Consider the following 20641-nt stretch of genomic DNA (forward strand, 5'->3'; position numbering starts at 1 on the left):
TCATGAGCAGTGATTGACACAGATTTTTGCAAATCCTACTACAGGCTGGAGGTGGTGCCAGAGGAGCCAGATTTTTTTTTTTTAAATGACCTGCTTCATGTAGTTCTACTGGAACATAGGGTCAGTTTCAGCAAATATGACAGAAAGTTAGTTTTATAAGTCTTACCTACTGCATCTTTAAATTTCACAGTAGAACATTAGTTTATTAACTTTATTTTGTAATGTGTCAGTATATATGTTGATCTTTTACAAGACATGTTTATGTTGAAATAAATGCACCTACACATGTAGTTTTTGTATCTAGTTGTACATCCATTTGCCATCTTATGGACATAATGTAAAAAAAAGTTATTCCAATCGTTCAAACCCATGTGTTTTTTAGAAGAACGTGATTGTTGACCAGTTTTGACAGCTCTTATGTGCAATGGATTGATCAGATGAGATGAAAAATGAGAAGAGCCATCTGTGTGCGCTCTCACAGTCGTTTGCTTGCTTTCCTCATTACCGTTTTCAAGCTGAACAGCCAATCAGATGTCAGTTGCAGCCGAATCGGCCAAAAAAGGCAGACGAAGGCCGACGGTGCAGGACACATCGCAAAAACTAGGGTGACGGTCGCCTTGGTGTGTCAGGGTCTTTAATCAAATCAGCTGTATTTTGGCAGCCTCATGGTACTCATGCTGCATCCATGTAATGTGGGAAGAAAGGTGAACGATGAGAAGGACTCGAATGGAAGGCATTCATGCCACTGGACACCTCAAGGTTGCCTGTGTAACACACAATGATTATCTATTGTTGCGACACATAAAAAATTTGCATTTAAACCTGAATTCATTGTTTTTTAGGAGCATGTTAGCTAATCTTTTTTAAACATCTTTAAGTATTATTTATTAAGAGTTTAAACACTCTTAATCTGCTTCATGGTCTGTGTGTGTGTAATCTGATTACACCTGACTGAACAACCCATCGTTAGACTCTGATTTAAATGTTGATAAACTGGGATTGGTGCACAGAAGTTATCACCTCAGTAACCATCTTTGTGGGTTTGTCACTACAAGGGACAACTGTCATATTAAACAATCCATTGTATATATAAAAATACTTATTAGGGCTTATTTATTGACTTATTATGTCAATTGGCTCAGAGAGACATGAGCTGGTGCATTGGCACTTTTGTTGGATTTTGGGGGAACACACTTCATGAATAGCATTCACTTACTGCAGAAATGGTGTCCATTTACCAAGTTAGCTTTAAATTAGTGTATTGGTACCTCATTTAGAGCTTGTTAAAACTATATTTCTAATCATAATCACCTCTTGGACGATAACGTGAGCTGTATTCACAAGTCAAATGGTTTATAACATTCATTTGATGCGAATGCAACATTAGGCTGTACCTTTGACGTCAACTTTGTTTTGAGCTTATTGCTAAACTTAACATGCTATTTCTGTTGTTGTTTCCACGGTTGTTTATTGGTGTTGGGAGTTATGAATGATTATGTGGTGGCTTTTGTTTTTGCTGTTGGAGTTTCTTTTCTTGCCCTTTGTTATTGCTGTCTGTGTTTTTGCTTTTTAAACCCTCGTTGCTGCTTTTGCTCTGTTGTTTCTGTTGCAATTGTCGTTACTCTTGGTTATTGTTTTGGTGGGACTAGAAGTATTTCTGAGTTGCATAAGAAAAAAAATAAAACACATGTATTGGACTTGCCGTTAGCGCTTCAGTGACGCCCAGATGTCAAACAGAGATGAATCTTTCACACAATGAACACTTGCCAGACTCCAAAAAAGATGAATATTCACCAAAGTATTATAAGGGGTTTTAAGAATTGGTAGGAGATACAAGGCATCCTTCTCACCCTACAGTGCCATATGTTACTCTCTCTCTTTTCTCTCTCCCGCACACAGCTGGGCCAGCAGACTGCTGGATAGATGGATGAGGGGGGTGATGAGGGTGAGGCGGTGGGAGTTGAGTTACATTCCTTCCATCGGGGCTGTGTGTCTGCCAACCAGGTCACTCCCAGTTCAGTCCCGGGAAATTGGGAGGGAAGAATTTCCTCTATGTGTCCATACTGGACACAGCCACAACCACACAGAGGCCTGTGTGCACCCGGGGCACATGTGTGTGCATATATAAATATATGTGTGTGTGTGTGTGTGTGTGTGTGCATGCGTATGATGCTTGAAACTGAGCACCCAGTGTAATATGACTTGCATGTTATTTTTTTCTACATTGTAGGAGGTGGGGTTGTATGTGGTGTGTAAGTGCGTGTATGTGTGTGTGTACTGTATCAAGTTGTGTAGGCACGTGTGTACTCTGGAGAGTGTGTATACGTGTGTGTGTGTGTGTGTGTGTGTGTGTGTGTGTAAGACAGAAAGTGAAACTGCGATGGAGAAAGATAAGAAAGTTCTCCCCTCCAAAGTTCTGTATGCAGGATATTTATCACATTTTACTGACTCTTACGACGTACAAGAAGATATCCGTTTACAGCTCAATGACAATTCAACGGGACATACCGGCTGCTGTTATTGATCAAACCTGTGTCCTCTAATGATCTCATGGTTTCATTGTCACTGATGAACCCGAGATAAATTGATGTATATTTATTGTCCTTTCCTATGAAAAAACATCAGATCCACGCACTGTGGCAGTGCTTTAGCCTCTCTCCAGACATCTCTGCATCTCCTTTCCTGTTCACCACTTACACACCGTGTGCACACAGAGATGATAGATGCTTTCAGACGATTCCAGGTCCTCTGGCCCTCGCTGCGGCCTAATAATAGAAAGATGGAAAGATGAATTTACGGGAACAGAAAAGGGCAGAAGTTTATCCTTTGTGTGCTGTTGGTTTGTGCTGCATTACACGTTAAATAGGTCTTTGGGAATTGCTCAGTGTGTGTATTGGTAGGGATGAGAGCATGTTTTCTGTGTATTCATGTATCATGTGGCGCGCTCAAACAAAAAGGATGTTTGCAGATAAAACAAGGTGCATTAGCCTCCAAGGTGCACTTCTGTCAAACTAAAAGAGACAACAGACAAATAAACATGCCTGATTCCTGATTATCTGCACCTGACATATAATGCAGCATGATTGTGTTGACATGAGTGGCATCAATTTCAATGTATTGCCTCTGTGTGCATCTCCCAAACAGTTTTAGTGTTTAGTGTTGCTAAGCTAAGATGGTGATCATAGTAAACATACTTTCACAACAACAACATCTTAGCATTGTCATTGCTAGCACCTCTGTGCCTAAGTACAGCCTCACTAGCATGGCTGTAGACTATGTGCTATGTTCAGCCATGTGTCGGTTGGTATGAACTATCTGTCTGTCAGTAATAAACCTGTCAGCAAAAGAACAATACAAAGCTAGAGAAAATATTCCTGGAGCTATATGCAGCCATCAGTTTGTAAATTAGTTTCTAAAGTAAATTTGTCTTAAGTAAATTTGTCTTTGTTGTAAGTACATCATGGCCTTTAGGCAACAGATTTGGTTCACTCCAGCACCACCACCACCCAATTTATGCAGTGCCGAGACAGTTTAGGGACTCCAGAAAACAAAAATATTCAACACCATTTTTGAAAAATGGCAATGCCATTTGTGACATCATCAAAATGTTGTCCTAAATCTGGATTGGTATTTAGCCCCTCCAAACAAGATACGACATGGTCAGTACCAATGGATGCCTTAGGTCGTCTGGTTTCATATAATACCGGTATCTTTACTCTAACTTTATAACTACAGTGGGTTTTATTGGCTAGTCTGCCTAGCTCCTCACCTATGTCACGTTCAGCTTCGCCTGTCATACCTTTACTTTTTTTGTCCAGAAATTTGGCCAATGCCTCTCTGCTCTTTTCATTTGCTTGTCTTTTCTTTTTTGAGCCCCTGATTTTTTTGTGAGAAATTTTGACTTAGCTAGTCACAGTGTTGCCAACTCCTTTCCAATAAAATTAGCTAGCACTAGCTCCAAGAGTCGCTAAAAGTCGCCAGACGACATCATATGTTTTTGCATATTAGTGATTGTATAATTTGCATAAAGCTTAGTGGAAATGAATTACAATAGAATATATCTCGCTTTTCCCCTGATCGTCTGAAGTCGCTAAATTTGCCGCTAGTCGCTTCTAAAAAGTCACTAAATCTAGTGAAAAAGTTGTCAAGTTGGCACCCCTGACAAATGTATTGTAAATATTAGGGCTGTCAAAATAACGCGTTCATTTCGATTAATTAATCTGAGAAAAAATAACGCGTTAAAAAAAAATAACGCAGATTAACGCAGATTAATCCGTTCCATATTGACGTTTGACCCGGAGCCGTTCTAGCCACCATTCGACTGTAAAATGAAGGAGGGAGACGAGAATGTGCTGCCTGGATCATTAACTGGAACATTTACTTGTACAAATCTTCTTCCTGCCAACCCTGGCTACCGAAATCTGGTGCCACTGATATGTCTGCTCTTCTCTCTGATGCTCTGAAACGACGATACAGGCAACACAAACACCGCTGCATGTGACGCTAGTTAACACTATACTCAACAGCAGCTAACGTTAGCCTACTGCTAGCTAGTTAACACTATACTCGACAGCAGCTAACGTTAGCCTACTGCTAGCTAGTTAACACTATACTCGACAGCAGCTAACGTTAGCCTACCGCTAGCTAGTAGCTGGATTAAACACGGTTACAATGCTGACAGCTAACGCTGAACGGTGTAAAGTTTGACTGTGTTTTACTGTAGAGGACTGTGACTCAACAGTGGGATGTAACAATCTGTAGCTGCCGTCGGAAAAACAATACAGACGGTGCGTTCAATGAAACTGGTAAACTACAGCTTCGTGGTGCATTTGAAGTTATTGTAAATGTCCTCGGTGGTTGTTTTTGTCGTTCAACAGCAATTTACTAGTGAAATAAGTTATTGTTATTGTTATACATTATTATTAAATCATTTAATTTTGACCATATGGCCTTAGCAATAAACAAGCTGTTCTTTAATGTCACCAACTGTTGTTTAGTACCCTTTTTTTTCTTTTCTTTTTTTACTTTCTTAAAAAGTATCGGTTCAGGCACCGTTAATTATGTATGTGATTAATTTCGATTAATTAATCACAGAGTCTGTAATTAATTACAGTAATTTTTTGAATCGATTGACAGCCCTAGTAAATATGCTTTTTGTGCCTTCAACCAAATTCCTGTAGACCCACATCTAAGGCGAAGAAGAGGACATGTGGTAACATCCTCTGTGAGACAGGAAGTCTGGGGTTCCTGCGAAATGTGGTCTTGATTCTGAGCTATTCAAATTCTATACATTGAACCAATGTAGTAGTTGCAGTTGCTCATGTGTCCTCAAAGAAGTGCAAAAATCTCCCACTGAGGTGAGATAGTTTCACTTGTTGTTTCACAATCAACCTCATCCAAACCTTTATACTAAAAATGAATAAGAAGAGACTACATTTTAAGAGTGGTTAATTATTGACTTTGGCTGTATTTGGTATTTATTAGGGGGACAAACAGAAGTGGAGATACAGACAGAAAACAGACAGGCTCAGTGTGCTTTGCTGGGGGGTTTTGTGGCTGAGTTGTTGTCTGGGACAGGAAATATGTGAGCTGAATATGGGATCTGTAGAGGACTTGGCAGCACTAACACACACACACACACACACACACACACACACACACAGTGCCGGACTCTTCCAGGACACAGAACTTGGCTCTCGTAGACAACGTGTCACAAGGAATCAAATTAGATGTTGCTGCGCTGAGCGGCCAGAACAAGGCCATAGGTTTTCTCATGGAATCTACAGTAAAGTTAGTTCAATCTCAAGGATAATTTGTCAATTCAACTAGAGAATTAGTAATGTGTAAAAAAAAAAATCTACAATCTACTGTATCAGTGTGACACATCTCCAGTCTGCGTTTGAACTTCTGACCTACTTCTTGGGGATAACATGTAGCCTATCGATGAGGTCAAATAGCTAATGATATGACAGACATGTTACAATTAATTACTCAGAATTAAACAAACACTACTATTATTAGTAATTTAGATATCTACTAAATTAGATATCTGATCTAGTGGGGTCCTCTGGTAGCTCACCTGGTTGAGCATGCGGGCCACTAAGGCTCAGTACTTACCGCAGTGGCCTGGGTTTGAGTCCAAACACCTTTGCTGCATGTCATCCCCCCGCCCCTCTCTCCCCCTTTCTTGTCTTCAGCTATTCTATCAAATAAAGGCCAAAAAAAGCCCAATAAAGAATCTTAAAAAAAAAAAGAAATTTGACCTAGCAACTCCTTGCATAACCACCACACAAAGTAGAGATTTTAAGTACACATTATTACCACTATATGGACACACACACACACACACACACATACACAAGCGCAAATAGCATTGTTCAACAAATATAGCTCATGATGAGTTACTGTCTTGTTTGAGACCTGATAAAAAGCCAGCTGCTGCTCTCCAACTATGTGAGCTGCTTTCTCTGCTGTCCTGCCATGACTCAGTGCTGAGTAGGACATTAGTGGGTCTCTTCCTAGTATCCGGCGCAGTATGAGAGGGCCATTCCTCTCTGCAGTGGCTCAGGGCTGCGTTTAGCATCATGGGAACTGCTGATAGCAGCCGGGGTCCCGAGAGGTCACGCAACAGTTCAGCTGAGTTTATCCAGCCGACAGGGTGCCCTGTCAGTCAAGGTACAGCGGACCAAATGCAGGGACTGGCCTGAGAGGGGTTGTGTTTGTGGAAGACCAGGGTGTGTACTCAGCTGGGTGGTCTCCACACTCAAACCTTGTGTCAAAATATAGACAGATGGGGCTATGCCTTTTGCATAAGCAAGGTTTCATCATTCAGTTTTCAGTTTATCTCTGACTGACATAACACAGCCACCTAGTGGTCACACAGGCAGCTGCATGTCACCAAAAACTATATATTACTGTAAATAACAACATAACAGCAAATGCAGCAACGTATGAGTTCCAACACAAAGACATTTTTTAGCTCAGTTATCATTTTCTGTGAAAGGTACCCAAAGACTGTCACACCTGAATGACCTGACTGAAAAATGGATGAATATGCTACCTGTATTTATAGAAGTAAAAATCAATTCAGTTTACAGTAAAGCTTCCATTTGTGTCCACCAATCCCACAATATCCAGACTATTCATTTATTTCACTGCAAGTGGAGAGATGTTTAACACACTGGCTTTTTCAGTGCCGCTGCAACACATGATGGATGTGTTGTGCATTATCAGGCAGTGTTGTGCATTTGTTACAGTATATATCTGAAGTTTTACATGATCTTTTTCACTTTGTCATAGGGCATTGATTCCCAACCAGGGGTACTTGTGCACCAAATACTTGGAAAGATTGTGGAGCAGTTCAACTCATTTGAAAAAAAAGTTGTGATTTGATTGCGTAAAACACTATAATTCAACATCTATCGTAACATAAGTTATCTCAGGACACTTTACAGATAGATAAGGTCTAGACCAGTGTTTCTCAAATGGGGGTATGTGTACCCCTAGGGGTACTTTGGAGGACTGCAGGGGGTACGTGACATTTTTTGCAAAATGTTTTTCAGTTACAAGGCTGTAGTTACTTCTACTGTCCAAGTTTTGTCGCATTTTTCAAAGTTTTTGTCACCTTTTTTTGAAGGTTTTGTTGCTTGTTTTTACCTATTCTTGCCTTTATTCCTTACATTTGTCTACTGTCTTATTTTCTTCAAAGTTTTTGTCACTTTTTTCAAAGTTTGTCACTTATTTGAAGTTGTTGTCACTTTTGTCGCCCTAGAGTTGCCTTCCTTTCTTTCTACTGCCTTTTTCCAAGGTTTTGTTGCCTTTTTTCATCAGCATTTAAATGTTTTACAGGTACAAGGCCGTTGTTTAGTAAATCTATCGCTGACATCGCTGTACTGTTCCTCTTTATACAAAAATGATTCGCGCTGTGGTGCTGTGGTGCATTTGAAGTTATTGTAAATGTCCTCGGTGGTTGTTTTTGTCGTTCAACAGCAATTTACAAGTGAAATAAGTTATTGTTATTGTTATACATTATTATTAAATCATTTAATTTTGACCATATGGCCTTAGCAATAAACAAGCTGTTCTTTAATGTCACCAACTGTTGTTTAGTACCCTTTGTTTTCTTTTCTTTTTTTACTTTCTTAAAAAGTATCGGTTCAGGCACCATTAATTATGTATGTGATTAATTTCGATTAATTAATCACAGAGTCTGTAATTAATTAGATACATTTTTTTAATCGATTGACAGCCCTACTTTTAATACTACTACTACTACTACTACTACTACTACTAAGTGCATTTTCCTAATGATACTTACATACTTTTACTTAAAGGTGCAGTAAGTAAGACTTATAACCCTGTTCAGATGCACCAATCATGGCCGGGGGGTGTCTAACTGCGTGTCAATTACTGCTCATGCACACGCATTCATTCTCCCTTGTGGGGGGAGGGGCTTAGGAGACCATTTTGGGCTTTAGCAGAAAGGGGGGAGGGACTGAGAAGTTGTCGATGTTCAAATTTTTGGGATAAGTCCTGCATCTTCGCAGTCCTACCTACAGCACCTTTAAGTACCATTTTGAATGCAGGACTTTTACTTGTAACAGAGTATTTTTACAGTGTGGTATTAGTACTTTTTACTTAGGTAAAGGATCTGAATACTTCTTCCACCAGTGTTTACAGCTGATGAAACGCCAACTACACCGCCCATGCCTGAGTCAGATGAAGTTGCTAGCAGCAGTCTCTCTGCCGAAGAAACTCCTTCTGACATCGGCTCTGATAGCGTCTCAGTCCCCAGCTCCAGGAACACTCGGCAGGGAAGAATCAGAAGATTCTTCGGCAGGATTTTGAAGGCTCTGTGCTGCTGTTGCCGCGCAGACGTTGCAGCGGATGCAGCTGAAACAGTTTCAGCCGCCGCGGCCTCAACACTCGTAGGCTCTGCTGACACAGTTTCAGCCGCCGCGGCCTCAACACTCGTAGGCTCTGCTGACACAGTTTCAGCCACCGCGGGCTCAACACTCGTAGGCTCTGCTGACACAGTTTCAGCAGACGGCGCCACTGCTTCTTCAGGTGACACTCCGGGTGTGACTGGCATAAACGACAATGTTTCAGCTGATGAGGATGATGAAGCCGCAGTCTCCCCTGCCTCCACAGAAGCTTCAACCGCCCCTGTTACCGCTCGCCTGTGTGATGCTGTTTCAGCTGACAATGGTGCAGTTACAGCTGATGAACCGGCAACGGCACCGCCTATGCATGAGTTAGATGAAGCTGCAGTCAGTAGTCCCTCTGCTGGCAAGACCATGATTCCATGTAATCATTTAGCATTTCATTGAAAAACAAAAAAATAAAAAAATAAACTGAATTAAACCTCTGAGCTGTCTGTAATAATATAATAATAATAATAATAACTTTATTCAGGACACAAATTGAAGGTCCATAGTACATTAAAAATGACAATATTTACAAATATATTGCAATAAATATACAGTACAATTCATATAAATTAATAATAGGTCAACAACCTTCACCTGTAATATACAAACAGGCGCGCCAATGTCTCCACAGTCTAGATGCATACCTGACACAGCTAAAATCAATGTGGGCTAAAGCTTGTATAATTCTGTTTTCTGAGACAGACATTCTACACATGTATCGATAAATAAGGTTTCTTATTTAGGCAGAACAGGTTGGCACGCCAACACTAACAAACGTGTGACTAGCACTACACCATCTTGGTTGTTTTAGAAGCAGTCTCATGCCATCATTATACGCCACATTCAGTCTCTGCATGTTCTTTTTTCTGTAAGACCGCCACAAGTGGGCAGTATATAGTGGTGTACAGAATGCTTTGAATAAAGCTACCTTAAAGGTGCAGTAGGTAAGACTTATAAAACTAACTTTCTGTCATATTTGCTGAAACTGACCCTATGTTCCAGTAGAACTACATGAAGCAGGTCATTTAAAAAAAAATCCGGCTCCTCTGGCACCACCTACAGCCTGTAGTGCGATTTTCAAAAATCCACAGCTCCCTGTTCAGATGCACCAATCAGGGTCAGGGGGTTGTCTAACTGCGTGTCAATCACTGCTCATGCATACGTATTCATTCTCCCTTGTGGGGGGAGGGGCTTAGGAGACCGTTTGGGCTTTAGCAAAAAAGGGGGAGGGACTGAGAAGTTGTCGATGTTCAAATTCTTTGGCTAAGTCCTGGATCTTCACAATCCTACCTACAGCACCTTTAACATTAGCACAACACATGCCAAATTTACGTGCAAGCACATTAGCCTGAGCATTAGCCTGTAAGCAAGTGGTAGTAGAAACAGTCACAATGGCATGGTAGCAGTTTGCTTACTTACTGTTTGTATAAACTGATGGATAGTTTTCATCCAAGATATATAGTATGTATGGTACTGTTACTGTCTTTGTCAGAGATGGAAAGTTACTAAGTATGTTTCATCACTTAATAATAATATAATAATTCCACCCTGGCAGAACCCATTCTGTCTTCAATACATTTACTTTTGATACTTTAATTACATTTTGCTGATAATACTTTTGCACTTGTACGAGTATAGTAACGAATATCTGATACTCTAAGACTTTTACTCAAGTAATATTCTAAAAGCTGACTCAAACTTCTACCTAACTCCTACCAAATTCATTTTCTGGTAAGATACTTGTACTTTTACTAAAGTATTGCTTTCAAGTACTTTATACAAGACTGTCTAACACAGCCCAATATTCTATGAACTTGTCCAGGTAGCTGTATTTCTTCTTCTGTACTTCTCATAATGAAGGCATTCGTAGGAAATGTAGGAAGTTCCAGTAACCACGATGCAGTGGTGGAAGAAGTATTCAGATCCTTTACGTAAGTAAAAGTACTAATACCACACTGTAAAAATACTCCGTTACAAGTAAGAGTCCTGCATTAAAAATGTTACTTAAAAAGTATGTAAGTATCATCAGGAAAATGTACTTAAAGTATTAAAAGTAAAAGTACTCAATGCAGAAAAATCCTCACATTTTAGAGACTGAGAACGATCCAAACAGTTCTGTCAATCAACTAAGTGATTCATTAATCGGCTTATCATTCAGTTGTACTTGTAGGTAGGCCTGTATATTGAAGGGTAGTTACTTTTTTAATAAAACATATTTTATAAACGGCATGTGTTTTGTGCACAAAAATCTGAATTTGTAAAGTAACTAGTAACTAAAGCTGTCTGGTTCCCAACCCAACTCCCTACTAACTGAGCTACTGCCACCCACTACATTAACCTGAGGGTTGCTGGTTCAAGTCCCCATATGGACCAAAGTATGGTCACCTCACCTCCTTGGCACTGCCAAGGTGCTCTTGAGCAAGGCACCGAACCCCCAACTCGGGCGCCCAAGCTGCCCCCTCACTCTGACATCTCTCCATTAGTGCTGAGCATGTGTGTATAATTCAGGCCTGTGTGTAATGTGTATAATAATGACAACAGAGTGAAAACACTGTAATTTCCCTTGCGGAAAGTATAAATTAGAATTAGAATTAGAGAGAAAGGAATTGGAGTAAAAAGTAGCCTATAAAAATTCTCTCTGAAATGTAGCGGAGTAGAAGTAGAAAGTGGCATGAAATATAAAGTACAAGTATCTTAAGTACAGTACTTGAGTAAATGTACTTAGAAAACCTCTGTGGTTTCTGATGCGTTGGTTTGAGGTAAACCAGGTGGGTGGGACATGGGTATGACATGTGTGGGTGTGGGGGTTGACACGGTGCAGATGGTCCCGTCAGTGAGCAGAGCTGCATCCATGGCTCAGGTAAAGGAAGCGGGAGACGCAGCGAGGAGCCATCAGGAATGTGCAGAGGTCTACTCTGACATGGCTACTGTCAGCTCCAGTGCAGGTGAGTCCAAAAATACAACCCACTGTCTGTAAAAATGATATTAGTCTGTCTATTATTAGTCCATCATGTCATCCACCAATGATGGAGTGTCCTCTACAATACAACAACAGAGAGAGACCTGCCATACAATGTTTCTTTCTTGCCATTGTATGTATGTTCTCAGTAATATTTCTAAATTATTGGAGTTACTTTAATTCAGTATCAAACTATAGGAACTTATAGTGTTGCATGATAGTCTAAAAACAGTTTTTCAGAGTTAAAACATGGACATTAAAGGTGTTTCGAGCACAAATGTTTTCTCATGGCTGCTTTAAAATGAGACTTTTAGCCCTGAAAACACTGTATTAGCTGCCAATTAGCAATATAAAATGTTTACTTTGATAACAGCAGTTAAAGTATTGGTATAGTTTTATCCAGTTAAACCGTAAACATTTGGTTTGGCAAAAATAATTAAGAGAATAAAGGTCTTTGTGAGTTGGAAATGGAATACAATTTGAATACCCATCATTCAGTCAGCCTCCTCTGTGTCTTTCCTAACCCCCATGATGTGAACAGACAAAGTCAGCTCAGTGCACCAATTTGCCAGAGTAGTCACTTTGTGGTAATAATCTTAAGTCAAATCCCTCCGTTTCTGGTATCTTTTTCTCACGAGCTCGTCTTTGGCAGCTAAAGCTCTGTGGATCTCAGGTTGCCTGGCGGCAGTGGGAACCATAAAGTCAGTGTAATCCCCCCTTTTTTTTTTGACAAAGTCATTGGTGAAATGGGCCTTTACAAGTTTAGGCCACTTTTTCGTATCATGCCAAGTAACTGAAGAAACAGGAGCTGGAGAATTGTCTGTAAAAGAGTCAAAGTCTTCTCAGCATTTTCTTCCTCCTGAAAGCAGATATAGGAGAGACGGTGAGGAAGAGGCCGTTGTGTGAGACCTCCCTGGGTGTCAGCCTTGGCAGGCGGAGCAGGGCCTACCCCTCCCCAGCCAGGAGACGACAACGCACCACCTTCAGCCACAAGCAGCTGGAACAGCTGGAAGTGGCCTTCGGACAAAACCAGTATCCTGACATCTACTACAGAGAGGAGCTGGCCCGTATCACCAAGCTCAATGAGGCTCGCATACAGGTGGGACTTCAACTTTCTGACTGACTGATTATGATGTGCAGCGGTGACTTTATGAAGTCAAAGTCCCTCTAATATTCAGAGGAAACGATACCAAAACTACTCATACTCAACTACTACTTCATTTAATTGTCTATTATAATATAACTGTGATTTCTGCTTCCCAAGGACTCGTAACACTATAGAATGCTTCCTTTAACTTTTGTCTTTATTACATTTAGAAAAAGTACAACTGAAGAGTGGATTTGAGCTCATATCATATCATATCATATCATATGTTACACCTGGCAACATGATGCAATCCAGTAGTGCTGAAACGACATTAATTTATTAGTCGATCATCAGAAAGTGTGTATGATGATCGACAAAATGTATTAATTGCCCTTTTATCAAGCAAACATATTGAACCATTCACTGTTCCAGCTTCTCAAATGTGAACATAATGGAATTGAATGTAATAATATTGCAGAAATGCTGCATGAAACATGCTTACAAAGTGCGCCACCTTACTTAAAAGCACTGTCTCCGTTTTGCTTACATGTGGTTGGACAGTGCTTAAGAAGAAATAAATATAATATTGTGCATTTTATTTTGAAATGTGAGCAGAGACAACATGGCTTTATTAAAACGTCTGTAATATTTGGACAATTTATATTTCTTTAAAACCCTTTTGGGGTTAAATTCATTGCGGGTGCACCTTCCCTGAACACACCAGGTGTGCCAGTGTCAGTAGTAGTAGTATCAGTAGTGTTGTTTTTCAATGGCAACACAAGGCAATGCTTAAATGTCACATTTTTGCTGAACCCACCCTTTTTGAACAGCATTATAATGTCAGGTGTCTTACTTGTATCAATGTGTGCAGGCCAGCTAATCTGTCCTTGTCTCAGCAGGTTTGGTTTCAGAACAGAAGAGCCAAACAGCGGAAGCAGGAGCGGGCCTCCCAGAAAGTTCTCCCAGTGGGTGTGATGTCAGGCCACAGGGCGCTGCTGGGAGGCATGCACGTCCAGCCATCCAGCATGGCTCGACAGTACTACACCCAGCCCCTGGCTCACATCCCCCGCCTCCCCCCCATGCTGCCCTCTGGGGCATACTCCCGGCACCCAGGCCCGGTGGGCCAGTGCCCCTGCCCCAGTGTCCCACCGCAGCCAGCCTCCCAGCGGCAGCATGAAGACTGGTACAGCCCGCTGAGGAACAACCTCAACTCGCCCATGTTCTCTCTGGCCTCCATGCAGCCTCTAGACCCGGCCTCACACTGGAGCTAAGAAGTAACAGAGGCCAATTAAAAAGTCATCAAATATAACATTAAAATGATTTTAAATCTCTATTTAGCTGCAGAGGATTAGGTGATGATGCACTGTCCTTTTTCACCTTGTTTCACATTCACACATATTCAAACTCATTTGAAAGAGTCCCTATTATACTCCTTTTCAGCATCATATTTGTACTCTTGGGGTCTACTAGAATAGGTTTACATGCTTTGATGTTCAAACAACATATTATGTTTCTCATTGCTGCAGTTCCTTTGCCGAAAAGCCCAGTCTGCTCTGATTGGTCAGCTGGCCCACTCTGTTGTGATAGGTCAACCAAATTCAAACAAGCCACTGGTCGCGCTGTGCTTGTTCAGACAGCACCTATGGGCAGCACATATGATAAACTAGGCTGGCATTCTCAATCAGTGACATCACTAATTGAGGAATTTTAAACAGCAACGTGGGCGAGGTGTTTTTATGTATTCGAGAAAAAATGCTGTCGGTGGGAGAGAAAGCTCCATTTAGAGTGAAATGGGTTTTTTGTACCTTATACATCTATTACATACACAAAAAAACTATATAATACACTAAGACAGGACAAATCAAAAGAGCATAATAGGGTCTCTTTAAGTAAAGTGTTAACTCATTTCATTTCTCGAAACAGTCTGAAGTTTCAAACGCACAGCCTCTGGTTGCATATCAGTTTACGCACAAGTAGAAACAACTCACAAAGAAATTCTAATTTGTGAATGCATAGAAAAAAATTATAATCAAATGTGTGCACAAATGATATCAGTGATGAGCAGGGTTCAAAATTAGCACCATCCACTAGCCAAATGCAGGTAAAATATGCAAGTGGCTGGTAGTTTTGCTTCCGTCACCAGCCAAAAAAACAATGGTAAAATGGCTGGTAAAATTAAAAGAATTCACTACAGTCATTTGGCTGGTGGATGAAAAAGTTAATTTTGAACCCTGGCAGTGAGGCTTCACAGACTCTACAAAAAAAGATTTGCTTCTGTGAATATCTGAGTACAGATTTAAAGCATAACAACTGCGTGTGTCTGTGTGAAAATCAGCACTCAAAGTCACCACACAATCTTGAAAAAAATTGCTAGAAACATAAAAAAAAAGCGTCTCAAAATTGGAGAGACCCTATACACATGTATTACACTTTAAACTGCTTTCAATATGGTTCTCCTCAACATCCACTTCTAGTATTAAAGCTTTAGTGCGTAACTTTTTGATATTAGTGAACGTCCGTTACATTCAAGCCATTGCCAAATGAGTTGCTACAAAGCTAATCAAGACTATCAGCTCCACACAACTCTCTCTGTATTTCTCAGTATGGCTATGTTCAGAAGATTGTGTCGTCCGGTGACTTTCTCGCGCAGAAACTCGAGTGAAGATAATTACCTCTTCTGAAGAGTCCTCCGTGTCCTGTGGGGACAGTTTGTTGTCATTACTTAGAATGCCTCATGAGGGCGACAGAAACTACGCACTATAGCTTTAATTGTAAGTACTGTGGGTCAGTCTTACATGTCAGCGGACCTACTTATTAGTTAATTATGCATACACACGTTTCCTTCACTGCAATTTAAATCAAAAGTTAACATGTTTTGTTCTATGCTCCATGTGTTGAACTGTGAACCACCTACACATGGTAGGGCCAATGTCAATCTCAAATTTCTTGAGCAATGTTTAGTACTTTACACGTCTAAAAACATTGCGAGTACACCTGACAAATAAAGATTTAAAATATTTTTCCCAATGTCTTTTAAACGTGATTTCATGAATGCCACGTGATAGAACTCCACACAATCTATTAAAAAAAAACATCACAAGTCTACAGATTACAGTTTTTAATATTTCACATTCCAGAGACAACACAGTTGCATCTGCTATGCTTTCAATTTTCTTTTCAGATTTGATTTTTTTTTTTTTTATTGTTTGTTTGTTTGAATATAATCAACAACCTGAACAGATTGAAGAATCAATACTGGATGGCAAAAATATAGAATTCATTCATCCATCTCACACAGATGGATTTAACAAACATTAACACACACACAGACATGACGGGTTTGATCCGTATCTGTTTTAAAGGCAGCTAATGATTGGAAGCAAACGTGTGTTGAGGTTATAACAAGAAACCCATGAAGCTATGCCAGCTTTTTAAACAATTGCAATGGCAGCAGCATCAACCAGTGTGCTTTAAGTCTAGCTTATACAGTGATAAAGAACCAGCAGTACGGCGCTGCTTTACATTCACTCTATGGCGTTAGATTTTAAGTATTAGCAGGCTCGCCGACCACAGTGAAGATGATGGTGATTGGCTCATATAATTGTGTTAATCTTCATGAAAACAACAGCAAATACAACCTCAGGAGGTGCCATTTATGCTGCATGGAGTCTCTGCTGGCAACATTCAACGTGTTGTTCTGCTTGTAACTACTGGACTCCCGGTTTGGGACCCCACAAATATAGTCTCACACACACACACACACACACACACACACACACACACACACAGCAAGTCAAGGCCACTTTCCCAAGTCATGAGAACAACCCGTTTGCCTCATCACAAACAGCAAATGAAAAGGATTCCCAGACAGAATCATTTGGTCCACCATTTTGAGTATCACACAGTGACAGTGTGTAAGCTACTGTAAATAAGTGTGTGTCTGCTTGAGTCCAGTATGCACAGAGTTTCAAATGGAAACTGTGGTCCATTTAAAGTGATGACATTCTGTTGAGATGCTTTTGGGCTACCAGAGTAAATTCAGGGTAGCACCACTAACAGAAGAACACACACTATAGAGCTGCTGTACATACGAAAGGGCTAATCATACAAAATTACAAAAAAAACCCATATTTTTTATTCCTAACTTTCCCCTACGGTAGCCATGCAGATGGATTGGGTTTTATTAGCCAGGATACCTGCCACTGAGACCTCTGCTACCACTTCATTGATAACTGTACTAGTTCCCAATAAAGGTTTTGGGCTTTTATTTTTTAGGCCTTTTGGCAGAAGTCACCGCAGAGATGTCTAAATCTCAAAAAGAACTAAAAGTATATATCCATGGTTAGATACCATGAGGGGTTTAGGGGAAAAAAAATAGTGATATTTGGTGAACTGACCCTTCAGAAAAAAGGCATGATCTCAAGGAACCTACGAAAACAGAAGGCGCAGAAATGTCACTGCAAGTGTACTGTAAGCATACACCAGAACCAAACTAACCAAAAAGGCAGTCAGCTCAGTTGGCCTTCTCTTCTCGGCAGATTCCTTGTTGTTGTTGTTGTTGTTGTTGTTGTTGTTGTTGTTGTTGTTGTTGTTGTTGTTGTTGTGGGTATGAAGCTTGTAAGTTCTCAGGTGACATCTTACTCCAGTGATTTGGCAAACTCTGCATAATCTATGTAACCGTCATTGTTCTTGTCATCGTCCTTCAGAACATCATCAATGAGAGTGATAAGGTCCTCCTCTTTCAATGGCTGGCTGTTCTCTCCTCTCTCCTGACAAAGAAACAAGGGTTACACTTTACTTGAAGGTATCTATATAAGAGTGACATGACACTGTCATGAACGTGTCATAAACATTATAAACAAGTCATAAACGTTTATGACATAACGCTTCTTTTAGTAAGTGTCATTCGGTTTTTGTCATGACAAGTTAGAGTTAGAGTTCATGTGTTATGTGTTCATGACAGTGTCATGTCACTCTTATGCAGATACCTTCAAGTAAAGTGTTACCGAAACAAGATATGAAACAAGAATTGTTCAAACATTCATGTAGACATATTATTTATGTGTTAGAACACATTATTTTTTTTTTAGATACACCATTTATACAAGCAAATAAAGTTTGGGTTTTTCCTCTCTCTCTCTCTCTCTCTCTCTCTCTCTCTCTCTCTCTCTCTCTCTCTCTCTCTCTCTCTCTCTCTCTCTCTCTCTCTCTCTCTCTCATTTATTTTCCTAACGAGGTAGTGACCCTACAAATGTTAGGTTTAAACAGCAGCCAAGTGCTGTTTAAAAGGAAACTGCCTAAAAGTTAGGTCCCTACTGTAAATTAGTTACCGGCTTTAGTGCTCCAGTTTACTTTAGCTTAAAGAACACAGGGCTACTGTTAATGAAACAAGGTACTGCCGTCATGAAGTATCCTTTAGGGTGAAAGAAAGGTGTTTAGGAAAGGAAAGGGTGGATTTTTTTCAGCAAGTTATTTAAAAAGGTATCTTGCTTTTGTAATATGACATGTTTCTGACTTAAGATGTTAACTTGGGGTGTAACGCACAAAGACAGCAAGTGGAGTGATAACTAACAAGGGCAGAAAAACCTGGGGCACAGCCAGTGCAGTTGGTGAAGCAATCAACTGTGAAATGCTTTTTGCGAAATCTCAAACTTTCACCTTTTTTGGGGAAGGGGAGGGGGGGGGGGGGTGTCACAGTTAACATCAGTTTTTTTTTTGTTTTTGTTTTTGTTTTTTAAATAGATTACAATAAAGTAACCACCTAGATGTGTTTCCGAGGAAGTATTTATAATAAATATAAAAGTGTTTACTTGTACTTCAAAGTATATAGTATACAGTTTAAAGCTATAAGCACTCATGCCCTCTTTAATCCATTCTTTGGCAGTCGATGACAGAAACAAATGATTACTGGTACAGGCATTATGTTCACACCTAACAGAACAAAAATATATAAATGTATACATTCATACATATATACCTACCTCTCTGTGTACATGTGAGATAGCTGTGGCTAGCTCTAGCCCATCCAGCAGGTTGTTGCCATCATAATCGTGCATCTTGAAATAGTGCAGCTGAAGCTCCTGGGGTGTCATTTCTTTCTCTGGTTTGTCTATCATTCCCTCTAAATGCTCCATGATGTGGCTGGAAGACAAAAGGAGGAGTCAAAAGCCACAGGTTACACAGACGCCAGTGCCGACTGTATTCAAAAGTTCACTATTCTGTGCAAATATGTCCTGAATCGTGCTTCTGCAGAACTGGGAGATATCACTCACTCTTTGTCCTGGACCATGGTTCTGTCCAGGCGGCCGTGAGCGTGGCCAGATATGGAGGCTCCACTCTCTATGACCGGCGGGGGGGGCTGCTGCTGCTGCTGTGGCTCCACCTGAGAGTCAACACATAGCAGACAGCAGGACAGGAGGAGCAGACCCCCCCACTGCACACTACACCTGCCACTACTCATTCTGCTGGGCGCACACGCACGCACGCACACACACACACACACACACACACACACACACACACACACACACACACACACACACACATATACATATATATACACACACACACACACACACACACACACACACACACACACACACACACACACACACACACACACACAGCAAGTTAATTAAAGACCCCTATGCTGTTCTATGAATCTATGGATATCCCATTTTACATTTCTTGTTTATATACACTAAATTTACACATATACATTTTTTTTTTAACCTTTATCACCATTCTGTAATTCAGATTTCCCTCACACTTTATGTATACATCTCAAATAAATACCCTCCATTTACAGATAAGGTGTCCCTCTCTTGCTGTTTCCCGTTTTAACATCATATTAGAGCTAAATGAGCTTAAGATAAGCATTTTAGAGAGCTGGATCTATCGGATAACTATCGTTACGCCATATTGCTAAAAGAGGAGACATGAAGTCATGATTGTAAATTGTATAACGTTAGATACATTCAGCCTTATGTAGTAGTTGTTAAGCGGTAAAGACATTGGCTACCTTAGTAAAACAATGGGCTAATTCGCGATGTTTAATTGCTGTGAAAATATCACATGGAGCTACATAATGTATGCACCATGATGTTCGATATTCTAACGTTAGTGCAGAAGTTAACGTTAGCAAAAAGGCTGGCTGTAAAAACATTTGCTAGCATGAAGCTTCATTTCAGGACAGGACTGCGTTGAGATATCGTGACCTGTTTAATGCACAAACAATACAATACGTGAAATTATATAATTACCTTAAAGGTCATTTTAATACGTACCTGAGAATATTTATCGCTTGACTATCTTCACTTGACTCCGTGGACAGTTATGTTGTTTGACTAGTTGGCTGGCAAAAATGATCAATCACAACCTTTAAGGACCAAGTGGCTTGCCGTAGCTCCACTTGGCCACGACAGCTCATTATGATTGGTTAAAGTTGTCGGAGAGTATACAACTGAACCGAGAGGACTCGCTGCACCAACCTGAATATCTGTAATTAATAGTTATTAAGTGTATTATATTCTGCACATGTTCCAACATTATGTTTATAGTTACAGTAAGCTACATATACAGCTATAACACCTAGAAACACCTAGTAGTAGGTAGGTAATACATTTCATGCATCCTGTTTCATTGGCTGGCTGTACGCTGGGTACA

At 40.3% G+C, this 20641-nt stretch overlaps 2 protein-coding genes across 3 annotated transcripts; one reads left to right on the forward strand and one right to left on the reverse strand.

The window, feature by feature from the left end:
• Positions 1–11744: 11744 nt before the first annotated feature.
• On the forward strand, positions 11745–14247 carry prop1 (PROP paired-like homeobox 1). The gene is made up of 3 exons (XM_031284109.1): positions 11745–11875; positions 12759–12988; positions 13876–14247. The coding sequence occupies exons 1-3, from the start codon at positions 11752–11754 to the stop codon at positions 14245–14247; spliced, it is 726 nt and encodes a 241-aa protein (XP_031139969.1). The 5' UTR covers positions 11745–11751.
• A 1934-nt stretch (positions 14248–16181) lies between these two features.
• On the reverse strand, positions 16182–20405 carry mcfd2 (multiple coagulation factor deficiency 2, ER cargo receptor complex subunit). 2 transcript variants are annotated; one of them, XR_004102379.2, is made up of 6 exons: positions 20263–20405; positions 19249–19437; positions 18958–19117; positions 17583–17745; positions 16734–17543; positions 16182–16683 (listed from the first exon to the last, which is right to left on the reverse strand). XR_004102379.2 is itself a non-coding variant. In XM_031284107.2 (4 exons), the coding sequence occupies exons 2-4, from the start codon at positions 19434–19436 to the stop codon at positions 17614–17616; spliced, it is 480 nt and encodes a 159-aa protein (XP_031139967.1). In that variant the 5' UTR covers position 19437; positions 20263–20405; the 3' UTR covers positions 17551–17613. The 2 variants fall into 2 exon arrangements, 1 of the variants encoding a protein (XP_031139967.1); XM_031284107.2 differs by lacking the exons at positions 16182–16683; positions 16734–17543 and having other exon boundaries at positions 17551–17745.
• Between the last annotated feature and the right edge of the window lie 236 nt (positions 20406–20641).

This window comes from Sander lucioperca, chromosome 15, assembly GCF_008315115.2.
Source record: "Sander lucioperca isolate FBNREF2018 chromosome 15, SLUC_FBN_1.2, whole genome shotgun sequence".
In the NCBI taxonomy this organism is placed as follows: Eukaryota; Metazoa; Chordata; class Actinopteri; order Perciformes; family Percidae; genus Sander; species Sander lucioperca.

Excerpts from the sequence above, each read along its gene's own strand:
- mcfd2 (XM_031284107.2), bottom strand. The coding sequence starts at position 19,436 with ATGAGTAGTGGCAGGTGTAGTGTGCAGTGGGGGGGTCTGCTCCTCCTG. Across the intron at positions 19,118-19,248 it reads ACCATGGTCCAGGACAAAGA|CCACATCATGGAGCATTTAG; the intron begins GTGAGTGATATC and ends TTTGTCTTCCAG. Across the intron at positions 17,746-18,957 it reads TCTCACATGTACACAGAGAG|GAGAGAGGAGAGAACAGCCA; the intron begins GTAGGTATATAT and ends TTTCTTTGTCAG.
- prop1 (XM_031284109.1), top strand. The coding sequence starts at position 11,752 with ATGGTCCCGTCAGTGAGCAGAGCTGCATCCATGGCTCAGGTAAAGGAA. Across the intron at positions 11,876-12,758 it reads TACTGTCAGCTCCAGTGCAG|ATATAGGAGAGACGGTGAGG; the intron begins GTGAGTCCAAAA and ends TCCTGAAAGCAG. Across the intron at positions 12,989-13,875 it reads TCAATGAGGCTCGCATACAG|GTTTGGTTTCAGAACAGAAG; the intron begins GTGGGACTTCAA and ends TTGTCTCAGCAG.